The sequence below is a fragment of the Canis lupus genome, chromosome 28, assembly GCF_003254725.2.
Source record: "Canis lupus dingo isolate Sandy chromosome 28, ASM325472v2, whole genome shotgun sequence".
NCBI classification, from domain to species: domain Eukaryota; kingdom Metazoa; phylum Chordata; class Mammalia; order Carnivora; family Canidae; genus Canis; species Canis lupus.
In genome coordinates this window covers 39,660,792-39,687,384 of record NC_064270.1, presented here as the reverse complement: position 1 = coordinate 39,687,384, position 26,593 = coordinate 39,660,792, and the positions used below count along the sequence as shown (strand labels likewise).

The 26,593-nt window shown below is 58.2% G+C and overlaps 1 protein-coding gene across 1 annotated transcript in view; it reads left to right on the top strand.

The window, feature by feature from the left end:
- The window catches only part of TCERG1L (transcription elongation regulator 1 like), a 182,344-nt gene that overhangs the window by 100,371 nt on the left and 55,380 nt on the right, over positions 1–26,593 (top strand). The window contains exons 5-6 of the mRNA XM_025467669.3: positions 19,843–19,934; positions 23,299–23,387. Coding sequence (XP_025323454.1) covers positions 19,843–19,934; positions 23,299–23,387 — 181 coding nt within the window. The remainder of the gene's footprint in view (positions 1–19,842; positions 19,935–23,298; positions 23,388–26,593) is intronic.

The window sequence follows — 26,593 nt, the reverse complement described above, 5'->3', positions numbered from 1 at the left end:
TCCCGGGAGGTTTGCCGATGCCACCAGGGTACTTTCCTGCTCCCCACCTCCCTATCGCTCCATGAGACATGGCCTGGACCAGCGGGACTCAGGCAGGGTCTGCAGCCCCCCGGGGTCTCTGCTGCTCTCGGGGGCCTTGGGAAGAGGAGCAGCAAAACCCTGGGGGATCAGATTCAGCCACCTGCGTGCATCATCCGCATCGACTTTCTTTGCTCTTTGATCTTAAAATAGCTCATATGTATGTGTGTATTCATGCAAAAATGTGCGATCGGTATGTTAATAAGTGCACACGTGTCTGCGAGTGGACTCCGCTTTTCAGAAGCACTTGGCGTATGAGGGAGGCTTTTCAGATCAAGGGTGACGTGGGTCATCAGGACAACGGTGCCGAGAAGACAGGAGCCACCTGGTGGGATGCGAGGTGCATCCCTACCTCACACCCTCGTCTGATGAAGCTCACGGAACCAGCGACACTGCGCAAGAATTAGTTACGTGCTGTCGGAGTGAGGAGGCTCCTTCCCGGGACAGCAAAAACCCAGAAGCTCCACGTGAAAAGAATTGCAAACCTGGCCCCTTAAAAATAAAAGTGTGGGCCATAGAAACCATGGTCACGGGCAGCCCCGGTGGTGCAGCAGTTTAGTGCCACCTGAAGCCTGGGGCGTGATCCTGGAGACCCGGGATCGAGTCCCACGTCGGGCTCCCTGCATGGAGCCTGCTTCTCCCTCTGCCTGTGTCTCTGCCTCTCTCTCTCTCTGTCTCTATGAATAAATAAAATAAAATTAAAAAAAAAAAAAAAGAAACTGTGGTCACAGTGGAAGTAAAAGGAAAAGAGCATTTTGCCCTTCCCAGCCCAAAGGGCCCCATGGATCTATAAGACGGAGATCCAGAATCCGAAGAAAAGATAAGCGAGAGTCACAGGCATAGAGTTCACGGAAGAGAGGATTCAGCACAGAGAGCGTTCCCAGCTGCGGGCAGGTGCTCCCCGCTGTCATAAGGATCCCGGGTCTGTCCGTCTCCCTCGGAATGGACGTGCCCAGCGCAGGAAAGGTCATCTGTTTTTTATTTTTTTTTAAGATTTTATTTATTTATTCATGAAAGACACAAAGAGAGAGCAAGAGAGGCAGAGACACAGGCAGAGGGAGAAGCAGGCTCCATGCAGGGAGCTCGACATGGGACTCGATCCCGGGACCCCCAGGATCACACCCCGGGCTGAAGGCAGGCACTAAACCCGCTGAGCCACTCAGGGATCCCAAGGTCATCTGTATTGTTCCCCGTGCACTCCCCGGGGCCAAGAACAGTGCCCGGCACACAGTAGGTGCTCAGTAAGCATGTGTTTCCACGGAGGAGCCCAAAGTGAAGTGATGTCTCCTCAGCATGGCCTCTCGGATGGGCCCCAGGCGATGCTTGATGCCCATCACGTGGCCAGGATGCCAGAAGCCAGGCACCGCCCCGTGGGGAGGTGGGGTCAGTAATTAAAATTAGAAGTGGGGTGGTCCCTTTGGCAGCATTAAAATCAGAATCACAGAGACTGTGGCCTCCATGCCGGCCACTCCCCTACGGGGCTTTACCTTCACCGAACCTGCCGGGGGGGCAGGGGACATGCATGCAGGGCTGCTCGTGGCCCTATCAGCTGTGACAGCAAAAGACTAGAAAAATCTTCACGTCCATATAGCAGAACACGATAAAAATGAGCATGCTCGGCCAGCTCCCATGCAGGGCGTCGAGACAGTTCTACAAACTCTGGGCGTCCGTACAGCGGATATTCAGAGCTGTTTAATTTTTTTTTTAATTTTTATTTATTTATGATAGTCACAGAGAGAGAGAGAGAGGGGCAGAGACACAGGCAGAGGGAGAAGCAGGCTCCATGCACCGGGAGCCCGACGTGGGATTCGATCCCGGGTCTCCAGGATCACGCCCTGGGCCAAAGGCAGGCGCCAAACCTCTGCGCCACCCGGGGATCCCTTCAGAGCTGTTTAAAAGGACAAGGTTAGACTTTCCTTACCCGGATCTCAAAGACGCATTATTAGATTTAAGAGAAAATGTGCAACGCGAGTGTATGTTATATGGCACATCCGTGTACAGAAAAAAACCGCGAGGACTTGTATGTTTGTGTGTAAATGAGCAGAATGTCTGCGGAGGCTCAAGAGGAGGAGCGCCTGGCGTTCGTTCATTCCAAAGAGCGTTTCTGTTTCTGGGTCTACGAGTGGAGGGAGACGTTCTGCGCTATAGTCTCGTGTACTTTTTTGGGATTTGAATAATTATTCGCTGGGCGTATTAACATTTAAGTTGATTTGGAAAAGAGGGGTACAGAGTCAGGTCCCACGTACACGCACACCTGTCACGTGCACAACACCCAAAGTCAGATCTATTGAAGCAATTGGGTGAAACAACGTATGCATTTTCTGCAATAATTATCCTGAATTAATGTTAATTATGTGCTCATTACGGAGTGTAGGAATCCTTGAAATATAGAAATTCAGATTTGTTTTTTGCAGTACTTAGATGTTGGTGCTGCCTACGAGTAAAATTTGCCTTTGATTTCAGAAGCTCGTTGCCCTCTGACTGTGGCCTCTATATTTCCAGTGTGGATAAAGTAATTGAGCAATCCAGAGGGATCTTTTATCTCCCTGTAAAAACTCTGAAACCCACTTTCTAGGTGTTCTGCATGGAAACTAGCAGAGCATGCTCATTTTTATTGTGTTCTATTGTATCAGGCGGTCCTTTGATTCCTACTATTTCAACTCATAAACCTTGCCATCAATGAAACTAATTGCATCAGAAACAGCCAGGGAACTTCACGAGCGTCCAACACACATAAATAACACCGCCAATTAACCGCCAGGACGGCGAGGCCCTCCATCTTCTTGTCAAGAGCCGGGAGCTCATGGCTCTAATTGCACCAGAGGTGGGCGGCGGCGGCGTGTGCCGGGGCCAGAGCGGAGGAGAGGCTGCCTCTTGGGAGAGAGCACCTCAGGGTACGGTGTGCGTTTAACACGCTTCCAAATTAGTCCCCTTGCACCAGGTCAGACACTAGCCCGGAAAGGAGCGGTGGTTGTGCGGGATGCGTGGGGCGCTGCCCTCTGCGGGAGACCTCGTGGGCCTCTTGCTTCCCGTGGCTGCTCGCCCTAAGTGACCCCACCCGGGGGGCCGAGCGCTCTGCGGGGAGCTCCACGGAACCCAGTGGCCCAAACATCCCGCGCAGAGCTGTGTCGTCGTCGTTGGCAGGTAGCGAAGGGGGCCTGAGGGAGAGCCAAGGAGACCCTGCCGCCTGCAAGGGGCAGACGATCCCGGCCTTGGTTTATCTGCTGTGGAGCGAACCAAGGGCAGGAGCGCTGCCCCCTTGCAAACACCCTGCACGGGCGCGAGTAGTGTGGCCTGGGGACGGGGCCAGTCCTCAAGCAGGCTGTGGGGTTGACTATCAGCAGAGCCGAGTATCCAGGCTGAGTGCTCCTGGCGGGGCCGCTTGGACGTCCATCGCTGTGTCCCAGGCGACAGGAGTGTCCAGGACCAGGACGGCTCCGGATAGGTCGGCCTGGACGCTGAGGTCATGGGGCTCTAGCGAACACCTGCTGCTCATCACCCACCCCCACTCGTTGGACCTTCCTGCACGGGAGCTGTGTGGGCCTGATGGCATCACTGAGGTCACCGTACCCGGAGTCGCCTGTGTCCTCCGTGCCAGGCACTCTGGCTGGCGCTTCCAGTCACCCTTGGAGCTGCAAGTGTGTCTCTGGAGGACGTGCCTGGGGGTCAGGCCGAGCCGTGTGCAGGTGCCGGGAGGGAGTGGGCGGCCGGGGGAAGGGCCCTTGTGGGGCACTCATGCGAAGAGGCAGGTGGGTCTGGAGCCTTCTGAGCAAACCATGTTTTTATTGGGCTGTTTGTCTTCTTACTAAGTTCTTACAGTTCTCCCTGCATTCCGCATGTTAAGCCCTTGTCAGATAAATGATTTGGAAACATTTTCTGCCATCCTGTGGGTCTTCTCCCTTTCTTGATGTTGTCCTTTGATGCATAAAAGTTTTTCATTTTGGAGAAGGTACAATTTATCTATTTTTCCTTTTGTTGTTCATGTTTTCGGTGATAGAGCCAAGAATCCACTGCCAAACCCAAGGTCACGTCTCTGTCTTTCGGAAATCTTTATCACATTTTATCTATTTTGAGGTATTTAATGTTGTGTTTCTTTTCTTTTCTTTTCTTTTTTCTTTTTTTAAAGAGAAGGCAAGGGCAGCCCGGGTGGCTCAGAGGTTTAGCACTGCCTTTGGCCCAGGGCATGATCCTGGAGTCCTGGGATCGAGTCCCACATTGGGTTCCCTGCATGGAGCCTGCTTCTCCCTCTGCCTGTGTCTCTGCCTCTCTCTCTGTGTCTCTCATGAATAAATAAAGTCTATAAATAAATAAAGAGAAGGCAAGAGAATGGGAGCATGAGTGAGGGTGGGGAAGGGCAGAGGGAGAGAGAATCTCAAGCCATCCTTGACACTCCTGTCGCCTGGGACACAGCGATGGACGTCCAAGCGGCCCCGCAGGGAGCACTCGACCTGGATACTTGGCTCTGCTGATGGTCAACCCGACGGCCTCCTTGAGGACTGGCCCCATCCCCAGGCCACACTACTCATGCCCGTGCAGGGTGTTTGCAAGGGGGCAGCGCTCCTGCCCTTGGTTCGCTCCACTGTGGAAAAACCAAGGCCGGGATCCTCACCCAGCATGGAGCCCGACACGGGACTCCCCCTCAGGAGCCTGAGATCATGACTTGAGCTGAAGCCAACAGTCAGACTCTTAACCTACTGAGCCACCCCGGGTGCCCCGATGCCTTTAAGTGCATATGTACATATATTGATATAAATTCATATGTATAAAAAAAATTCATATGTATATTATATGTATACATATAAGCCGGAAAGTAAGAGCTCTTTGGGAAATATAGGCGTGCACACATGCAGTAGGCAATATACCTATCCCATAACCTGTGTTACATACTTTACGTATTTTTCCTAGGACTTAGTTGTGCTTTCTGATTGTTATTTTTGGTAGCATTTTCTTCCTGTTTCATGGATAAAGTAGTTTCTTAACGCCCCATGAGGACACGATGCAGAGCATGAATAGACCCTAGTCACCTGTTCCTCATGAATAGACCCTAGTCACCTGTTCCTCTCCATCACGTGAGGTCCCCTGCCACTCACTGACCTGGGTCCTACAGTCTCTCGTGCTGTAGATGTGCTCAGGTGTCCGGCAGCCGTGAGCTACCCAGTCACTCTTCAGGATCAATCAGTAGAAAGTTGACTGTGACTTCTGTATCCAGGCAGAGCCTCCAGAGACAGGTCTCGCTCGGGGCTGGGTGTGCCGGGAGCTAGCCATTTGGTGGTGGGACCCTTCGGTGATTGGGATGGAGGGTTTCGCTCCGGAGTGTGAAATCTCCACACTGGCTGCCTTGGCATCTGCCAGGTATTGGTCCTGTTTCTTGTTTGTTTGCTGATTTGTTTTCTCTTTGTCTGATTGCTCTGCACACGGGCGGGGGCGGATGGATCAGCCCACTTATCTCTTCCAGGGGACGGTTGCTCATTCATTTGAGTGAATATACAGTTAATCGGCCATCCAGCATTCATTAAGCATCTATTTTGTGTCAATCACACAGTTGATTTAAAGTAGATTTAAGATGAAAAGACGTGGCTTCTGTTTTCGGGGGGCTCACAGACGTGAAACAGATCATTCAAACGTGGTCTGTTAGAATAGAAATATATATATATTTGAATACAGGACAATAAGGTCTTTACCCTGTGCAGCAGCTGGCGTGAAGGCTTCGGCCAGGATGGCATCCTCTGTTGCAAAGAGAAGGACTGTCAGGAAGGCAGACGAATCCCAGGGCATAGGAGCGTCCAGTACGGACACAGGCACAGCAGTGTGGCGAGCTGGAGAAGGCCGCGGCTCGACCTGGCCAGATGCAGAGAGGAGGCGTGGTCACTGCAGTGGTGGAAAAGTGACTTTGGCTAAAGGGGCTCAGGGATCCCCGCTGAACCTCATGTCTGTGCAGGTACCTGGTGGACGGCAATGCTGTGGCATGGTTTCCACCTTGAGGGAGTTCATCTTCCAAGAAGGATCCATCAGCCAAGAATTTCAGTGCAGTCTGTAAAGACACGACACATGGATGGAGCGAAGGGCAGAGCAAGGACGGTGCGCTCGCCCTGGAGAGTCGTGCACGGTCGCAGGGAGGACCGGGCCCGAGCTGTGTGCGGGAGGGGTGGAGCAGGTGATCCAGACTGGGCTGGTGGCTAACGCAGCACGCCGTGCTCATTCTGGGGAGTGGGCTTAAGCAGTGGGGGGCCCCTGGGGACAGATACAGACAGGGAAGAAACAGGATTAGAGGCGCCAGTGAAGGGCATTGGGATCGAAGGCCAGATGTGCGGCACATGTGCTGGTTGATGCACAGAGTCTGATCCTAATTGACCAAGAGCAGACCCAGGTGGTAACCAGCCCAGTACAACTGGCGGCAGGTAAATGCAAGACAACCACCTTCACTTGAGCATTTCTGAAACAAAGGGTTTCTTTCTCTTTACCAGGTGTTCCATGGTAGGAGTAGGATTAACGGTTTTTAATTTTTAATTCCTTTGTAAGAAGTAGTCATTAAAAATGCAAGTTCCTTAGAAAACGTCTGCCACCCTTCAAGCCAGCGCAAGCATCCATGTCGGGCAGCACGGAACAGGATGCGCAGAGCATAGCCGCGTTGGGTGTCCTGCTCCCTGGCGTTCCACAAATGCACTTGCCTCGTCGTGTGTGCGGGGATGCGCTGGCTTCGTGGTGGCCTCGGCAGGGGGATTATTCTTTCGGGTGATGGGTGGCTTGCTCTGACTTAACCAGATCAGACCGTGCAGGCCGACATTACAAATCGATGTGTGAGCGCAGGACCGTTCTGTATCCCTTAGCACACAGACTAGCGAGCCCGAGCCCGTATTCGTTAAAGGTTATGTTTGCCTTAAACTAATTAAAGCCATTTGTATCAAATGACTGGAATAACTTCCCATTTGAAAATAAAGAAAATAACTGAAGGAAGTTGGAATTTTTTTTTTTAAGTCTGAGTTAATTCCATCAACTGAAATGAGAACTGCACTATTAATTTTATTACATCCAAATGTGAAAATAAATCAGCTAGGTGAGGGCTGCATTTTCATATAGATTAGTCTGCAAAAAGTCAGAGCTGACTCGATAGGAGCTCCTCGGAGAGCAAGCGGGATGCAAGTGCCAGGACGGCAGGCGTAGGATTCAAGAGGCCGCCGCAACCTGGTGGGTGGCGGAGGATGATGTTCCATTTACATCACCTTTTGTGTCTTTTTTTAAATATTTTTAATTTTTTTAAATAATAAATTTATTTTTTATTGGTGTACAATTTGCCAGCATACAGAATAACACCCAGTGCTCATCCCGTCAAGTGCCCCCCTCAGTGCCCGTCACCCAGTCATCCCCACCCCCCACCCACCTCTCCTTCCACCACCCCTAGTTCGTTTCCCAAAGTTAGGAGTCTTCCATCTTCTGTCTCCCTTTCTGCTATTTCCACTTATTTTTTCTCCTTTCCCCTTTATTCCCTTTCACTATTATTTACCATGTAGGGTGGTAGGGTCGCAGGAAACACAAGTCAGCTCTTGTGCACGGGGCGGTGTCTCCCCCTGTAGGTACCTGTTCATTTAAATAATGCAAATGATGTAGGTTCGGATGGATGTATCTCAGACCATGATTTATAGCTAAGAGAATTTTTTAAATAGATGCTCGTCCTTTCAGCGTCTGTATGTAACGAGGTCCGCCTGGTGCCAAGCCCCCAGGCAGGTGCCAGGGCCAGAAAGACGCCGGCTGGGGCGGGCGGCAGCCTCTCGCCGTCACTGGGACATGATAGATCCTTGATACGTCCTTCATCTCTGCTGCATGACAACGGCGCCAGACACGTTTCTTGGGACACATGAGAAAATTCTTAGGATTCTCCTCTTATGTGTGCTCACAGGGGACCAGGACCAGTGGAAGGGTCGAGAGTATTCAGCAGGTGGCTTGATTCAAAGCCGGGAAGGGCAGCACGCCCTGCTGTGCTGATTTCTGCGCCCCGGTTTACAGCTGGATTTAGTACAGCGATGACGCTTCGGGGGGAATGCACCCTCTTTCCTGATATATTGGGTCAATGTTTCCCTTAAACTTCTCACATTAGAATAATTGCTAAAATGGTCTTTTGGAAGACATGTCTACACGACCAAGCTGCATTTGTCAAAGAAAGTAATTGGATGTGGGGGGCCTGGGTTTGCACTTGGGGGAGTAGGGACCCGGAGAGCCTCTCTGCTCCTGACTCTAGGGGGGGGGGGGTCGTCCTCGCTTGCTCACCCCCAGGCCACTCGGTGCAGCGGATGAAGCTGGTTTAGGATGATTTTGCCCCTAGAACCACCGGAATCCCGTTGCACGCGCACCTGCTGTGGCAGACAATGCGCACATGCCCGTCGCCAGAATCTTCCGTGTGGCTTAGTTATGGACTGAAGGCCCGTGTGTTCTGCAGAGTCACGTGTTGAAGCCCCAGCCTCCAATGTGATGGTATTCGGAGGTGGAGCCGTCGGGAGCTCATGAAGTTTAGATGCGGTCATGGGAGGGGCCTTCACGATGGGATCAGTGTCCTTGTAAGAAGAGAGCCAGAGCGCGCTGGTCCTCTGCCACAGGGAGACGCATCTGCAGGCCGGGCTGAGGCCCTCAGCAGAACCCCACAGCGCCGGCACCTCGGTCTAGGACTCCTGGCCTCCGCGCCTGTGAGGAATGAGATGTCACCTACCTGACATCTCTCAGCCACCCCACCTGCAGCATCTCTTGCGGCAGCCCAGGCTTTGTTTGTCCCGTTCTGTTGGGGACATCTGAGACGCAGGGAAGGAAGCCATTGTCCCTGTAGGGCCGAGGACGTGTCCCTTCTTTCCTTCTGTGTTCTCTGGCTGAAATGACCATTGGATTCGCGTAAGACAGATTAACAGGAGAAAGACACATTTAATTATGTTCCTACTGGAGCCCCACAGAGAGATGAGGCTTACCGGCCACCCTGAGCCATCCTGAGCTTAGCAGCAAGGGCAGGCCTGGATCTCAAGGGGGGAAGACAGTTCACAGGAAATGGGAGCAGCAGGTGTTTGAGGAGAAGTCTTTCTTATGTCAAAAAAGGTTATCTTTGGTAAGAGCTCTCTTCCTGGTAGGGGGCCTCCTATTTAAACTCTCTCAAAGGCATAAGAGGGACTTAAAATGCCTTCTTCTCCTTTGGGCCCTAATGGTCTTTAGCTGGGAATAATCCATATGCCAAAGTGGCACATTCAGTGGTGGCCTGCCCTCGACCTGTGGTCCCCATACTTTGGGGTAGAAAGCAGCCCGGCTGTCGCGCCTGGGTGCTGAGCCCCTCTCCAGCCTGGTCCCAGGAGGGTGCGGGTGCAGTGGCTGCTGTTCCCTGATTGCTGGCCCTCCCAGGCCAGGTGGAGGAAAGGGGTCCCTCCCTGAGCCCCCTGCAGCTCCCCCTCCCAGGCCAGGGCTCTGGGGTGGGGCTGGGGGACTGGAGAGTGTGTCTCACTGGGCAGGCCTGGAGCACGCGGCAGTGGGGATCCCGCAGACAGACTCAGTCCCGTGGGGTAATGGACTATCGGGGGTGTGCTGTGCCCTTCCTGGCCAAGCCCTAAAGTTGGCCTCAGGGAAATGCAACCAGCGGGGTGCTCTCGGGGTGCTCTGGAACCCAGAGACCCGCTACAGGCTCCCATCGAAGCCAACAGGCTCGGGGAGGGTCATAATTCCTGCTCCGGGAATATGGGTTTCACGACCTCCCTGTTATATTACAATTGCTTTCATGCTGAATCCTATTCTTTTACAGAAATGTTCCTATTTGATAAAATTTAATGATGTAACTTAAAATACGAATACAGTTAGTTAATCACGCATTCCTCTTCCATATGGAACCAAAGCTTGGGAGAAGGGAGTTTGGAGATGTTTTAAAGTCTGAGACCGTGACGACTCACGCTAACGTAACCCAAGTGCTAAGACAATATTTGAACTCTGGGGCCGCAAGACTTAATGTCAGCTTCGCCGGAACGCCCCTGAGAGTACTGGAGACTCCTCTTGAGAGTCCTTTCTCTATGTAATAATAGTAACAGAAATTAGGGGCCTTGAAAAAATTTCCAGGGTGAAAGTAAAATTTAGTTACCTTGATCACGTGTGTCAAACATGAACACGCTACATGTGCTGCAGCAGGGATACCAGCGTTTATGTCATCAAGGCCTCATGTCGTCGTCTGCACGTTTTCCACCTTTGGCTGCTCCCTGAACCTCCAAATCAGGGAAGGGATCTGCCGCTTTGCCGCTTGGCTCCCCACCGGCCCCTGGGGTCGGAGCGGGGTCGGGGGTCTCTCAGCTCTGGGACTGTGCACCTGCTCTCCATCATCTCTAGGTGACCCTCCCGGGCTCTGGTCCCATCCCTTCCCATCTTGGGATCTCAGTTTTACGTCCCGGAGACTCTCTCCGTGTTCCTCGTGTGTGCAAGTGGCCGCCCCACCACACAGGGGCCTGGCCTGGCCTCGCCCGGCCTCCCCGGCTGCTGCTCGCTCCCTGCCAGCTGCTGACGCTCACGCTGGCCTCACACTCTGCCTTTCTCTCCCTCACACCCCCACGTCTCGTACCCAGCTTGGAGCAGGACAGTGCACAGCACGTGCTTCTTTTTTAAATATTTTATTTATTTATTCACGAGAGACACAGAGAAACAGAGAGGCAGAGACACAGGCAGAGGGAGAAGCAGGCTCCTTGCAGGGAGCCCGACACGGGACTCGATCCCGGGACCCTGGGGTCATGCCATGGGCCAAAGGCAGATGCTCCACCGCTGAGCCCCTGGGTGCCCTTGGCACATACTTTTGAGCAAAAAGGAAGAAATAGTTGTAAACCCCTTGTCTTTGGGTGGGACGGCTGGTCCAGGGCTCAGGGACGGAAATGGTGGCCTTTCGGCGGCCGGACGAGAAGGGGTGTGTGGGCCATGGCCTCAGGGAAGGACGGTCCCATAATCAGCCGTGTGACGAAATCATCACCGGGCCACGATATTGCTTAAGGTTCCGTTCACTTGCCGTAGATTCTGGATTAGCAGAATTGTCACCAACCTTAAAACCAAAATAGAAGAAATAAATCCGTGGTCCATGCTAGGTGAGCTAGGACGGGAAGAAACGGCTGGGAACCCCGGCCCCCCAGAGTTGGTGGAGGGGGGTTTTGCCTGAACTTTGCAGGGTCCTGAGGTTGGAGGTGCCGCCAGCAGGGCGGACCCAGGCTGCCGGCGGCCTCTGAGGGCCAGTTCTTCATAGCCCTGGTCACTGCATTCTCGAATTAAAAGAAAAGTTTAAAAACTGATTTAAATGAGACACATGTTCATAACTCAAGCCAGTCCTGCCCGTAAGCATGAGCCGGAGGAGGAGACGGGGCGTCCTCACCCCGTGGTGCCGCTCAGGGCCCGGGGGGCAGCCAGCCTGGCCTCGCACAGACCCGCTGTCCCTCCCGTGGGCAGAGCCAGGGGGAGCGTTGCCGGAGCCCCGGCCGCCCCCGTCATGTCGTTCACCCGCTGCAGGTCGGGGCGGCGAGGCCGTGCTGCGGGCGCCTCGGGGGAGCGTGTCCTGCGGGCTGTGAACACCCACTCGGGAGCACCTCGGAGCTCTTGCGTACCGCCGTCCGTGCGGTGGTTTGTGTGGCTCTATCAGAATTGCTTTGTTTTCTCATTAAACAATTAATTTGTGACTCTTTGGAGTGTGCAGTGGAGTCCCATCTGTTGATTCTGTTATTTAACTTGATAAAAGAGGGCCATCGCGTGTGGAAAACCAGATAGTCATCCGGGGAGCATTTACGCTGAGGCGGGTGCCTGGTGGGGGTGTGCGGGCCCCGTGGAGGCCAGCCCTGGGCGGGGGCGAGGACCGGGGGCTCCCCCAGGGGCTTCCTCACGGGGTGATTGGGGGGTCTCCCGGGCCCGGTTCTCATTCAAGACGAGAGCCTGTGGGGCAGGGAGTCCTGCCCCGAGGTTGAGGGGCCCCACGGTCTCCAGGCCTGGGAAGTGCACCCCCGGAGGCTCCTGGTCACATCATGGCAGCCCAGCGGGTGGGGCAGCGGGACGTGCCCCCTGCAGACCCACACTGTCCTTTCCAAAACCACTTTGAGGGCTCTGGCCCGTGAGCTTCCCCTTCCTACGCTGGTGGGGAGAACCTCCGCTGCGCCCCTGGGGCGTCTTGTTTCAGATTCATCGTCCTGTTGACGGGACGCAGGGGGGCCCACAGTGCAGAGGCTCCCCGGAGAGGTCAGCTCCGAGGCCCAGTGCAGGGCCCAGGTGCCCTCCTGCCCACACAGGGGCCTGGACGCGGGTCCTCGAGCTGTGCCATCACCGCGTGAGAACCATCTTCCCCGGGACCTCAGGCCCTGGAAGCGGCTGTTGTGTTAGGACTCAGTCCCAGGGCACCATGAGGAAGCTTGGAAAGGGCTCCGGACGGAGGAGCAGGGGTGGGGGTGCCCATCCACCACGGACAGGCCGCACAGATGAGTGACGGCCACAGGCCCCCGTCTGTTCCAGAGGAAACAAGTGGAAGCGACGACCCCCAAGGCCTGGGAGCTGGATGGCTACGTCTTGGGGTGCAAGCATCGTGAGCCGTCTGGCACCGTCAGCCTTCGGTGCAGAAGGGGAGGCGAGCCAGCCGGCCTCCCGCGGGAGCGTGTCCCCGGGCCTTCCCGAGCCCTTCACCTGTGCACCTGTCCACCTGGCCGGCGCCCCGGAAGCAGGTGTTCGCTCAGGCCTGGGGGCGTGCAGCTCCGAGAGGACCCGACCAGCAGGGAAGCGAGAACGCCCCAGCCAGGGGAGGTGACAACGTAGCTCCCAGAAGAGGGGCTTCCACCGCGAGCGGGGGAGTGACGCACCCCGGGGCTACTTCCAGAGGACTTCTGTTTGACCCCCACCCCCTTCAATAAAGTCGCAGCTGACTTCGTGTTCATTTGTTCCAACCTCTGTCGGGTTTCCTTCCTCCCCTTTGTGGCGCGTGTAGGCCTGACAGCGACCTAAGCAAGCGGCGGATCTCGGCCACCGTGTTCGTCTCCTACCGCGGCCGACCTGGCACCACGGTCCTCGTACTAGTCTTCGTGCATGGAGGGGGCGCAGCAGCAGCCTCGGGGTCCCCAGGGCGCCACGGCCAGGACGGCGGAGCACGGGGCCGGGTGCGCGGGAGCCTCCCGAGGCCGGGGAGCGAGGCGGCGACTCCCTGCTCTCGGCAGCTCCGGGCCCTGCGCCGCCTGGAGGGTGGGTGCTGCTTACGTCGCCCAGCCCCGAACCCTGAAACGGAGTCACGCCTTTCGGAAAAGCTCAGGTGCTGTACTTCTGCAGCACGTCCGACCGGAGCCGGAGGGAGGGGTTTTAAGGATGGTTTGCAGGTTTGCGGGACTCCCCCTCCACCTCCCCCCCCGCCCCGTCTCCATCCCTGTGTCCACCTGCCCCTCACTCCGCCCCCCCCGGTCCACCACGTTGGTGGCAGGGCCCAGCAGCCCAGCAGACGCCCGACGGCGCCCAGAACGTCCTTTCCTATGGAAGTCCCCGCTCGCCGTGTCTCCGTCACCGTCAGCACCTCTACTTGTGCGGGATAATTTTGACGGTGAACCTGTCTTTTGCAATCGCGCGGGGCTCCCCGAGCACATGCTGCCGGGTCAGGAGGGGGCCTGGGGCGCCGCCCAGCTGGTCCCTCCGCGCGCAGGTGCTGCGCCTGGCTGCCCGCTCCCTCTCTCAGGGCCCAGGTTCCCTTGCAGACCTGCCCTCGCCCCGCGCTGGATGCCTGGTCTGGGCACGGGGGTGGGGGGGGGGGCACGTTACAAGCAGGTAGGAAACGAGTTCTCTCTGCAGCTTGTCGGCTCTGGGGTCGCTGTCCACGAAACACTTGGCGGGACTTGGAAATGATTCGCTATTGAGATGAAAACAGCCTTCAGTCCCGCGGGGTCTCAGCGGGGTCCTGGGACCTCACTCGCCGGCCCCTGCTGGGGAGCGGGGAGGTGGGGGCCGGGACAAGGCGGGCCCGACATCCCGGCCCTTCACGTGAACCCCCCAGGCCCAAGAGCCCCCTGGCACCTGCCGTCCTGGCCGCCCCACGCTCTCCCCGCTGGGCGGACGTGAGGTCATAGTCCGGGACCGTCCACGGCCGGGTGGCAGGACTGTCCTTCCAACCCGGGGGCCTCTGGGAAAGCAGCCGGAGCACCCGTTAACAGGGGCACCCCTGCCCTGCCGCCAGTGCACGGGCCGCGGGCTCCCGGGCTATGCTTCTCAGTGTGGGGACGACTCGGCCACAGGCACCTGTGTCCCTGTGGACGTGTGGAGCCCCGTCTTCCCCACGGCAGCCCCACTCCCAAGGTCTGGTTATTCTGACTCGGGGCCTCGCAAGCCCGGCTGCATTGGCCACTCTGGGCAGTCACACGCCCCAAGAGGTGGGACACGCCACCCGTGTGTCCCCTGGTGAGAGGACGGGACAGGAGAGCAAGACCCCGAGGCCCACCCGCCTTGGCCAGGTCTGCGCCCGGCCTCCCTGCGGCCCCTGAGCCGGCACCGGGGTGAGGGGGGCGCCCTGGGAGCTTACGCCTCGCTCCTTCCGGCACCTGGGCTGGGGTGAGAACCGAGGTCAGTGGCTCCGTACTGCCCCGTTGGCACAGTCCTCCGTGGCGGGGCCTGGCCGTGGCCACGTGGTGCCAGGGACGCAGGGACGGGGTGCACGGGCCTCCTCGGGGTGGCAGGCGCAAATGGAAACAGGATGGAGGGGGCCGTGCCTCCCCAGCACCCGGCTTCTGTCCGTTTGCTCTCAGCCCTGAAGTCCCTGCACCACCTGCTTCCGCCCGTCCGTCTGTCCATCTGTGTCCCGGCCGGTAGCTCCAGCTGATCCCCCACGGGGCAGCATTAGGGCAGGCGCCCCCACTGCCCCGGGGTCGGGGTCCCCCTGGGGTGCTTGTCCGCAGGGCGCACACTCTGCAAACCACCGTGTTCTCCAGGCCTCATTTAGAAACACGTGCAACAGGCCTGACTGTCATTTTTATTACCCGACACATAAATTGCGTTTTTCTCCTTATTTTATTGTCAAATTTTCAGGGGAGCTCGATGCCACTTAAATTGACAAGCAATTTCCTCCCTCCCTAATGGTTTATTTTGCAACCTGGAAAATGACTCACCTGGTCTGTTTTTCTTCCGTGTAAAATGAGGTGACGGTTCCCGCTTTGCCTAAGCGTCTGGGGTGGGGGTGGATTACGTCACGATGGTGCTCGTGGGCAGGCGGCGGGCCGGGGGCTCGGAGCCCGGGGGGGAAACGCCGTTCCTTGTTCCCCGTGACACGTTCCTGTTTGTCGGTGATGAATCCTCTGTTCTTGGAGGTGAAAATGTTCAAATATGGACACGGGGTCACCGGACTGGCACACGCAGAAAACGGAGCCCCCGTGAGTCCAGGATTATCCACTAACACTCACCCGTCTACACAGCCTGCTGCGTGCGGTGGATGGAGGTCACTGGGGAGGGGCACCTGTCTGCGGGCACGGAGCCCCTGTGACCGGCCGTCCACGGGCCCGTCTCCCCGTGAGCCCCGGCACGCTGCAGGCTGAGGCCAGCGAGCACCCAGCGGTCAGGGCTGTGGACCCTCTGGAAACTTCCTGGATGGCCTGAGGACTCCGGTGGCCCCGCTGTGCCCTTCAATCCTGCCGCCCTGGGAAATCCCCACTGGGCTCACATTGGGGCAGACACGGGGGGTCAGGGGTCCCTCAGCCTAGGAGGAGCCTTCCCACCTAGATCCAAGTTCCCGAGGAGCCGTCCGTCTGAGGTCGCTGCTGGCTTTCGGAGTAGGAACGGTGGGTTCTCTCTCCTGCCCTCTTCCCGGGGGTTAATCCTCCTGCGGCGTCGGCCCCTCTCCCAGGAGACCGATTGCACCCCCGCCCCCAGGGTCACTTCTCTTCCCTTGGGATTATCCTCCAAATAGCTCCCCGCATCCCGAAGACTTTTAGAATCCCCCAAACTGGAGGAAGCTTGAGAGATGGCTCCACTGCATGGATGGGGAGCCTGAGACCGAGGGAGGCCACGGTTCCCCGAGTTAGAATCCGATCGAACGTCGAGTTTTCCTTTGAATTAGGACGCACCGATGCAGCTTTCCTATCCTTTTGAAGCGTTAGGTACTTTTGTCTGCAATTCATTTTAATAAATTGAAGAAAAAAATGGTTTGAATGTCTTAAAGAAAATCCTAGCGCTTTGTCCAATAGGTGCAGCCTTTGCTGAGCCGAGGGTTGGGGCTCCCACCAGACCCGCCGCCCCGTGCTGCGCCCCGGAGCTGCCCTCGGTCGGAGGCCTGACACCCTGGTGTGTTCAAGGGGCTGAGCTACGGCCCCTGCTGGCCTCCCTGACGGGCTCGGGGGGCGGGGGGAGCGGCTGACGGGTCGCACCCTCCCCTGCGTGTCGCCCACAGCAGCAGGGCCGCGCTGGGTTCCACGTGAGCCGCAAATAAGTGCTTGTCGGTTGACGGATGTGGTGATTTTCAGCACAGACACCCTCCCTCCTTACAGATGTCCCCCGGCCTCTCGGCCCGACCGGGAGGAAAATCGACCACAGGCCACGGGAGAGCACTTGAGACCGCGGAGCCGGGCCAGACGGACGGGGGGGCCCGCCTGAGAGCTCTCCGCCCCGGAAACCCACGGTGACCCCAAGGCGCCCCTGCGCCCGTGGCATCATGACTCGTGCATTTTCCTCCACGAACTTGCTTTCTTGGGCACTCAGGGGAGCCTTTCCTGACCACATCGTCGGGGTTGCGGAGAGGCCGGGGCAGGGAGTTCTTGGGCGCGTCAGAGCAGCCCCCAGAAGTGCCCACGGGGAGCCGTGTGACCGCGCTTCGACGGCGGAAGGGCCCAGACGCCGACCCCGTTACGTGGGAGAGACTGAGGCACAGCGGCCGGCCCCCCACCCCCGGGGCGCCTGCGAACCCGCGTCTGTTAGGATACACGGGTCCTATAGACGCTGCACTGGGTACCACACAGGCACCCACCCTGGGGCGTCTGGGGGCTGCGGCTGGGATTTCGGGGCCCTGACACGGTCCTCACCCCCATGGCCTGGAATGGCCGACGGCAGCTCCGGGGCTCAGGACTGATGGGAGCCCTGACCCTCGGCTCAGTCACAGGGAGCCCTGCACATCCTTGGGCTCAAAAGCCAGATTTGAACAGCTGGTTGTTACCAAGATCGACCGTTTTCAATAAAAGAAAGGTCGTGATATGTTTTCTCAGGATCGTGAGGGACCAACCCCGAGTAGCGACTCGCGTGTGCCATGAGCCCACCCCGCGCACGGCCTCGCCCACAGGCCTCCGGATGCGTGTCTCGCGGTGTGCGCTATTTACACGTGGAGGAGACCCTGACACATGCGTGGGCTCACGGTGCTGTGATCTTCCATGGGGTCGTCACGGGCTCCGTGGTGCAGGACGGCCCCACAGCCTCGTGGCGCCCTGGCACGGCCCCTTCCGTTTTGCACGGAACGCAGAGCACGGCTGGGGCTCGGCTGGGGCGGGACATTTGCAGCCACCCTCCTGGGTCCAGGGACAGAGCAGGCCCCAGCACAGGCGCTGGGTGCGGGGAGTCCAGGGCCACCGCCCACAGGGGGCTCGGTGCCAAGCGGAGGCTTCTCTGCGCCTTAGGCCTGCTCCGGGCTGGGTCTCCGGGGGAGGCGGGTCTCACGCTGTTCCCTGGGGCCCCTCGTGGCTGTGAGGTCCTGCCCGGGACCCGGGAGCTCCTTCAACTGTGCCCCAGGGCTCGACAGGGTCCCCGGGGGCGGCCGCCTTCCTCCTCTGGCGTCGTCTGCAGCCGCCCACCCTCTGTGGCTCTGTCCTCCGCAGGCCCCCGATGCGTCCCCGCGGGTCTCTGGCCCGCCTAGATGCTTTTCGGCCGCACGCTGTCCCGTCCCGTCTGCCCAGCGCAGCAGTGAGAAGAGCGGGGGGCTCCAGAACCGCGTCTCGGGGGCCCCCTCGGTCTCGAGCACAGTCGGTGGGTGGGTGGCCGCGTGGAGGGGCCGTGGGCGGGAGCCCAGACGGGGATCCCCGGGGTCTGGTGTCCTGTGGCAGCCACGGGCTCCTCGGACGGGGCGGGGGAGGCCCTGGACCTGACTAAACCGCCGACCCTGGCTTCTTGTCTGGTTCCAGCCCAAACAGCAAATGTTCATGTTGCTGGACACCCAGGTCCTGAGCCCTCACGGCTCAAATGGGCCCCGCGGGGGGAAGCGTGGGCGAAGCGGCTTGGGCGTGGATGCTGGTGAACCAGGCCTGGTTACCGTGAGGATGACGTGTCCCCCCGTACGACATGAGACGCTGATGGAAGTGGTCCTGGGATTTCAAAGTGGAACTCCGACTCTCTGGAGCCACCTGGTAAACTGAGGCACGCTTGACTTTCCCCTGGCTTCCCCAGGCTGTGCCTCACTTTCTGCCGTGCTTTGCCGCCGCGTCGTGGGCAGGCAGCCCTTCCCGTCCACTGTTTTGCACGTTTAGCTCCTCCCGCCATGCGGGCAAGCACCTGGCTCTCCGTGCTGTGGGGCTGGGGCCGCGGGTGGGCAGTGCGTCCCCAGTGGAGCCCTCTTGACCACCCGGGCTCCTGGCCGCTCCTGGTACCTGGACGGGAGGTGGGCTTTGGGGAGCAATCCCTGCAGGTTCCGGAGACGTTAGCGCTGCTCCGGGCTCTGCTGATCTCCGTGAGTGATGCTACAATGTCCCACTGCCCTGAGGTTAGAATTTTCGTGGCTCAGGTTCGGTTCCCTGGTTCAGTGGAAGCTGGCGGCTCCTTCCTCGGGGCCAGTCTGGACACGGGCCCGTGCTTGGTGTTGCCACGCGTCCTGGCGGTGGACACGGCTGCCCCGGGGCCCGCAGGTCGGCCCTGACCCACCTCTGGGCTCGGGACGGGCCGCCCTGCCCGCTGGACCCGGCTCTGCAGCCCCGAGGGCCCCGGGGGCAGACGCCCGCACCCCATCCCGGCCCGCGGGCCCCTTCCCACAACCGCCTTGCCAGGCTGCGCGGCCGAGGAAGCCAGAGCCTCCAGGCTAAGGTGGGGGGAAGGCGCGGCGGGCTCGTTTGACCCCCGGGCTCGGTGTGTGTGCGCGTGTGCACGTGCCTGCACACGTGCATATAAGGCACTGGTCTTGCCCCTTCCTGCCACCCCGACCCTGCTGGATGGACGGATTTGTCGGTTTGCGGGGCTGGATGGCCTGGGATTTGGGTTCTTAGTATTGGCCCCACGGCTAACGGCACCGGGTCTCACCGCATCTGAACGTCTGAGGGCCGTGCGCACGGTTCAGAGGAAGGGGGACCTAATCTTGGTCTCTGTGTGCAGAAGGCGCATTTTTGTCACTTCCCCCTCCCTCACCGCGGTGGTGACACCGGCGCCCGCAGTGCTAATGGGGGGATGGGGGGTCTGAGCAGCGTGGACCCGTCAGGATGGGGACCAAGGGTGGCCCGCCCGTCCTGGCCACGAGCTAGCAAGGCCCGAGAAAGCCTGGTCCTCCTGCCCCACGCTGGCCTTCATCCTTGTCACGGAGCCCGCCGGCTGCCGGCTGCTGGCCGTCAATCCACAGCCCATGGGCCTGGTCCAGCGGCCGCAGCCAGCGGTGAGGTGGGTGGTGCGCGGGTCCAGGAGGAGTTGCCGCGGGCCTTCGGGGCCAGCGGAGGGACTTTGTCACGAGACCATGATCGAGGTCCTGGGACGGCACGACTGTTCGGGGGGATGCGCTGGCGTGTGCTGTGCGGCGTGGAATTTTCAAGGCCACTTTCTGTCCGTTTGGTTTTTCCAAAGTGACGTGACTGATGGGTGCTGATGACAGCTGTTTTGGTCCCGCAGATAAAAGCCGAGAGCGCAGCCGAGCGCCCTGCCCGCCCGCCCTGGTGCTGCACGCCGAGAGGAAGAGCCCGGCCAGGGACGGAGACGACAAGGTTGGTCTCGGGCCCCTGCTCGCGGTGGGTTAGGAGGACCAGGGACACGCACACACCTGTTTTCCCACCTGGGTCACATGCGGCGACGCTTTCCCGTCCGCCCCGTGAAACGGAGCCGAATCCACGGGTCGGCCCAGAGCACAGCCGGCGGACGGGTGTCCGAGGGTGCGATCCCAGCCGCCCGGCCTGCCCTGTGGGTCCTGGCTCCAGGCCTCGCGGGTCGGGGCTCCGTTTGGAGCAGCGTGGGTGGCGAGCTCGGCTCCCGCATGCGTGGGCTGCACACTTCAGGGCTCCAGGCCGCAGCTACACAGACAGCGCCCGGGGAGGCCTGCGCACGCCTGCGTGTGATCTTATCCGTGTGTGGACCCCTCCACCCCCCACATTGGCTCTTCCTCCCCTCGTTCTCATCTTAGGCTTCTCTTTACCTTCCTTAAAATCCTAAAACGGCATTTTGAGGATTGACCATGGCGCATTCACCTTCCCGAGACCGACCCACGGGATTACATTTATCGCTACATTTGAAAATCACAAACGGCACTTAATTTGCTCTGATGTGTCAAGGATCCTGGAAGCCGGTCGGCCGCCTCAGAGTCCGGGGCACGTTCTCCTGAACCTGCTTCCGCCGGGTCCGTCTCCGCCGCGGGCCCCGTGAGCCTCCCCGTCCCCGCGGGCTCTCCTGCCCGTGTCCCCGCGAGGCCATCGCCGGGCAGCATCACCCACCGGCGTGTCCGCACCTCCCGCGGCCGTCGCGCCAACGTCCCTCGGCCTACGTGGTCACGACTGTTAGCACGCGTTGCACGTTTGCTCCCGGATGTAGGATCCCTCTGTCGGAGATGAACATCCGTGCCGGAATTATGTATTTATTAAACAAATATCCTTTCTAGCGCCTTAACTATGTTCTGGATCCCTGGGCCCTGCACCTCTAATTCACTTTTATCGCTTCAGCGCAGAAAGGGAGTTTTATGCCATTTTTATCACCAACAGGAAATCACGAGCAGCGTGTGCCACATGGAGAAGACCTCGGTAATTAGCGGTAGAGAATCCCAGCATTGCCAAATTTAAATGTTGGTCCCGGCCACAAATCACGCCCCGCCAAATCTGCGTGAGTAATTAGCTGGGGGTAATCCGCTGCTCGGAGGCCCTCGCCGGGTTTCTAGCGTTCAATTAGCTTCATAATGAAAATCTCCCCTTGTTTTTCTAATTGGATCAGTAATATAAAATCTCGTCTCAATATATATATTTTTTAAAAACACCACTTTCTGGGTGCCCCCTGGCCCCCGTTTATGTTCATTATTTATCCTGACCACTTTTTTTTTTTCCCTCACAGGAGGGAAAGTCATCTTTTCCTACCCGAAAATTCTAAATGGAATTATTCTTCGACTTCAGAACGTAGGGATGATTATAGAAATTAAAGATCGTTCATTCCGTGTAATTGCCTGTGTCCGGGCGTGAACACAGGAGGAGCCTGGAGAAAGCCCAGGATGCACTCATGCAAGCTTGAGGGCCCCTCGGGTCCCGGGCATCCCTCGTCCCTCCCCGTTTGTCCTCAACCAGAGACCCCGCGGGGACCTTCCTGGAGGAACACTGTCGGCGTGGGCCTCCCGTCCTTCCTCTCGGCCGCCGGCTCTGAGCACGCTGTCCTGCGGCCCTGACCACGGGCCCTTCCCAGTCCTCATCTCGCACACGGGCGGCTGGACACGGGGGGCGGCCCCCCAGAGCACCACGTTTCCGTGCATGGGACTTGCTTTGCCCTGGGCTTTCAGTGACACTTGGGCTTCTCTGAACTTTTGGTCCAGATCTCGTGTCTCAGTGCTCGCAGAATTCAGGTTTGCCTCTCTGGCTTGCCGGCTTGCACGGAGGCTGACGTGGCCTGCACGAGCGCCGGCCCAGGTGCATGTGGGGTTCTCTGCCCACGCCCTCCTTGCACCCGTGCCCTCCTTGCACCTGCACCCTCCTTGCACCTGCACCCTCCTTGCACCCATGCCCTCCTTGTGGCAGGTGCCCTCCCCTCACGTGGCAGCGCTAAGCCCTGCAGTCCGGACCCTCCAAACCCATGCTTAACCATCTCCTCACCCCTAGGGTGTCCCGTAACGTCCTGTAACAAGCAATGGGAGATACTGGGTTGGCATTCTTTTTTTTTTTTCCTTTCATTCAACAAATCTTGAGCTTTAGTAGCACCTGACATTCTCAGCTGAGAGCCTGGTGGTTGCTTTGAATACCATCTTGGTGTTTTTTTAATCTCACCTGAATTCTTAAGAAAGAAAGAGAGAGAGAACACAGTCTCATATTATTCTACGTTTGAGATTGAAAATGTACAAAGAGCTGGGAAAAGAAAAACCGTGTCCTCCCCACGCCGCAGCAGTTTGCATGCTCACCGCCACTCCATTTCTCTCCTTCAGCTGCTCCAGGGTCGAGATGACACTTTTTAAAAGATTCCTCATTGTGGCTTTTGTGGTTCTACCTGCAGGAATTCGGTTCTGTTTTCCCTCCGTTTGGCCAACAGCCAGCAAGGCAGCTAAAGAAGTTAATCCAGACCTTCCGTCTGCGCCTGCGTTGGTGTTATCCCCACCCCGTCCCGTCTCTCCTCCAGCCACTTTCATTTCTCTCCACATCGTATCCATGATGAACGACGAGCAAGTGCCCCAGCCATGTATTTTTTCTCTTTCCCATAATAGAGAATAAATCTTCGTTTTCTCCTAGGTGATGTCATGTTCAAACCTTCTTTATCTCATCAACAGAGACGCCGACCCAGAGAGATTTTCAAACCCAGCTCTGCCCCTGGAGTCCCCCGCACCATGTCATAGGCCCCCCGAGCTGAGCCCCCAGCTCGATGCTCACAGAGGGGAGACCACCCTCACCGGGTGCTGCAGGGGGGCGGGCCGGAGTCCTCCTCCTGCCGTCAGGGCCCGGCCTGAGCACACCGGGATCTCTTGCTGCTTCTGGCGTCCTCGCCAGGGGACACGGTTTTGGAAGCTCTGAGCTGCGGCCTCTGAGTTTGCAGCTCTGGGGGCCCAGCCTGTTCCTGGAGATGAATGCCACATGATGTTTCACCCACGAGATGTTAAGGCATCCGGAGGCAATCTCTCGGCGGTCTCTGCAGAGAGTTTAGCCAATTTGGGGTAATGAGGGAGATGCCTTTGTCTGAGTCCCTCAGCACGGTCTGTTGTGCCTTCAATTCCGTATTCTCAGCGTAATTGCTCAGGCCCGTCTGCTTTGCCACCCTGAGCGGGCCGTTATCGAGTGGGTGCTGTGGGCAGGCCCGTCTGCAGGAGACACGTTATTCTTCACTTGCTTGCCTAATTGAAGATGAGCGTTTAAATTAAAAAAAAAAAAAAAAGTGCTATCCTTCTCTTTCTGTTGAAAGGAGCCTCCATCGATACTCGTCACAAGAGAGGACAGTGCGGCGGAGGGCAACAGACCCGTGGCCTCTACCCCGGTGCCCGGATCCCCCTGGTAAGATGCCCCAAGACCAGTGACCAGTAGCCTCGTCCTGACCCACGCTTGCTTGTTGGCACCAAAGCGGACGTGCACGTTCCTTAGGTGATACTGTGCTTTAAAAAAATTAATTTGCGGCGCGTGGCAGGGACAGCTGCACACCGTTGTCACATTCTGCAGAAAGAAAAATAGCATTTAAGTGCTAAGGTATCTTGCTCTCGTGCATTTGCGCATCTCTATTAAAATAGTGAGCTGCTGCATATATGTCAGTGAAAGACGCCGTCTGAAGAAAACGTAGCACGCGTTACGCTTCAAGGAGCCTTTTTCCCTCTACTCCAGGAACATAGTAACCGGATGGCTGCTAATTAGAGATGTGTCTGGCTCTCTCCAGCTGCCCTGTGAGGATTGCTGATCTTTGAGTATGCTGTACTCAAAATACCCTCCACGGGGGAGCCACTGTCTTTGGTTTTTAAAAATGTCCTTTTATAATGGAGTAATTTGGAAGCAGAATAAGAAGGTTATTATAATAAAAATTAGTTTTAAAAACCTGAAGACGAGAGGGTAGGACAGAGCTGGAAGGAACAGCTAGCCCAGACAACAGAGTCCACCGCATGGGCCTCTGCGTAGGAGCAGCCACCTGCTGATGGTCCCCCGCGTGCCATCGGCCTTGCACGGTGTCCCTGGTGACCGGCGATGCCCGAAGGAAGGGCAAGTTGGGCACCTACCGGGCCCCGCGTACCTGCCCTGGTCACCTGCCTCTTGTGGTCAATCATGTTCTGACCACCCGGAGCCCTGGGCCTGCATCCCTTCTCTGCACGGCCTGTGGTTAGTGTCGCCAGCACTGGCAGCCCCCGCCCTCTGCCTTCAGCTGCAGCCGCTCCGCACCCTGAAAATGCTGTCGGAGAAGAGCCTGCCTCCGCTCGCACACAGCGCACACCCGGCCCTCGGGCGTCCCCTCACGCGGGGAGTGTCCTGCAGCTCCGTTCAAGCCAGACCCCAGAGGCTAACAGCCCTGCCCCTCCACGCTGCCGCTCTCCCCAGACCCGGGCTGTGTCCGTACATGGGCCCGGCTGACCGCCCAGGCAGGGTCCCTACAGCTTCCCTCGGGTGTGATGACGGGGTAGGATGACTCACGGAGCTTAGGAGAAAGGTTGACCCGTGGTTACAGTCTTGTTAGGAAGGATGGGACTCAGGAACAGCCCCACAGCAGGTGGAGCTGTGTGGGGCCGTCCGGGAGCTCCCGTGCCCCTGAGAGCACCACCCACAGGACCCGAGTGTTCAGGGACCAGGAGCTCTCCCAACGCCCTTACTGATGGGGCTGCCCCCTGAGCGAGCTGGCTGGGCGGTAGGTGGCACAGTCACCCTCCTGCAGGACATCGGAGCCCCGCGTGGGCCTGGACGGGCTCCACGGCCCGAGGATGCACTTGCTGAGTGGGAATGAGGCCCGTGGGCTGGCACCTGCGCTTGCATCCCCGCCGGAGCAGAGAAGCTGCGCTCCTCCGTGTGTGCTTCCCGGACTCAGTTCCACCGGGAGCGGAGCCCCTTGGTGTGTGGGGCAGCTCTTGGGTTAAGGGTGTGCATGTTGACGGAGCCCCCGCATGCCTGAGGGGTCAGTTTGCACGTCCCCCGACGCGGAGGATGGACCCCTGACCTTGGGGGTGAAGGGGCCCCCTCGCCTTCATTCTCCGGTGGGGAGGTGGCTTCGCGTCAGCGCGGCCTGACCTCCTCATTTGTCTTGACGTCACGTGAGGGAGCCTTGGTTGCAGCTCACGTGTCCCACTCCGCTGTTGGCCACCAGGAAGCCTCTCCCGCCCGGGGTGCCGGGCCGGCCTCACCTTCCCTCCGCTGCTGCCCCTTGTTCTGGACTTTGCTGCTGTTGGGCTTGTTCTTCGGGTCAGTCAGTTCTCAGGCAGGCAGAGGGCAGGGGGCCCCATGGGAGGATGGGACCCTGGCGCCATCACCTGTGTCCTCCCGGCCACCTGCGTGTCAGGGCATCTGACTCTGCCTGCACACGTCGTGGACACCCTCATCAGATGCAGACGGTTCCAGGAATGCACCTTCACCCCTCTGACCAGGACGGCTTGATGCTCAGGTGTTGCGTGTGGACGCGGGCTCGGGGGACCGTGCGGTGTGACCGGGTCCCTTGGACCTGAGCTGGGGATGCAGGCACGTCCTGCAGGTGCTGGCGGGTGACCCGACGAGCTCTGTGGTTTCACTAAGCGCCTCTCTTTACTTCTCATGGTGAGATGCCGGGGCTCCCTGCTCAAGTCTTGGGGAATCCAGTTCTTGTTCTTGCCCCAAAGGCACGTGCTCTGCGCGGTGGTCCCGTCGGTCAGGAGGCCCCACCGCTGTCCTCAGAAGTGGACCCTCCTCCTAATCCTCCGGGGCGAAGGGTGAAGGCTCAGGCTGCCAGCTCAGGTCAGATCTGAGAACTAGACCTCACCTGTGGGACCTGAGCCTTGACGTCAGACCAACATTCTCCAGGGAAAACTTGGGATTTCTAGAAGACTCTAGAAGCTTCAGGGTACATGGGGCAAACCCAACAGGCTTGGAAAAGACTCCTCTGGACCATCACAGAGCTGGGGGCGGAGGCAGCTGGTATCACAATAAAGAAGTAAAGAGCTTTGGAATCTACTCAAAACACGTAAAAATGGAAATCAAAATATTCTTATTCTCTTCGCTTTTTTGCTCTGGTCACATTTTGACCAAATCGGAGCTTGAGAAGTTGAATGCGTGGGAGGACGGAGGGTCGGTCAGAGCCTAACTGCTCGGATGTGGCGGAGAAGGACACACTTGCTGCGGGAGGTTGAAAGCTTCGCTCGCTGGGGGACCTCGGGGAAAACCGCCTGGACTGGGAACCTCCTGGTTCCGCGCGGGAGGGCTGAGGAGCGCGGTGGGGGCCCCAGCGAAGAAGCGGCTCTCTTGATTGTTTGTTTTTAAGATTTTATTTATTTGTTCATGAGAGACACAGAGAGAGGCAGAGACCCAGGCAGAGGGAGCAGCAGGCTCCCTGTGGGGAGCCCGATGCGGGACTCGATCCCAGGAGCCACCCAGGCATCCCTCCCATGATTATTCCTGTGTGTGACCGGCTGTCCTCTCTGCCAAGAGACACGGCCTGAGGCACCGCCTTCATCACGTTAGCATCACATGAAGCACCGGAGAAATGCCAGGTCAGTGCCGGACACACAGGGCAAGAGGGACCCCTCGTTCTTCCAGCTGCTGCC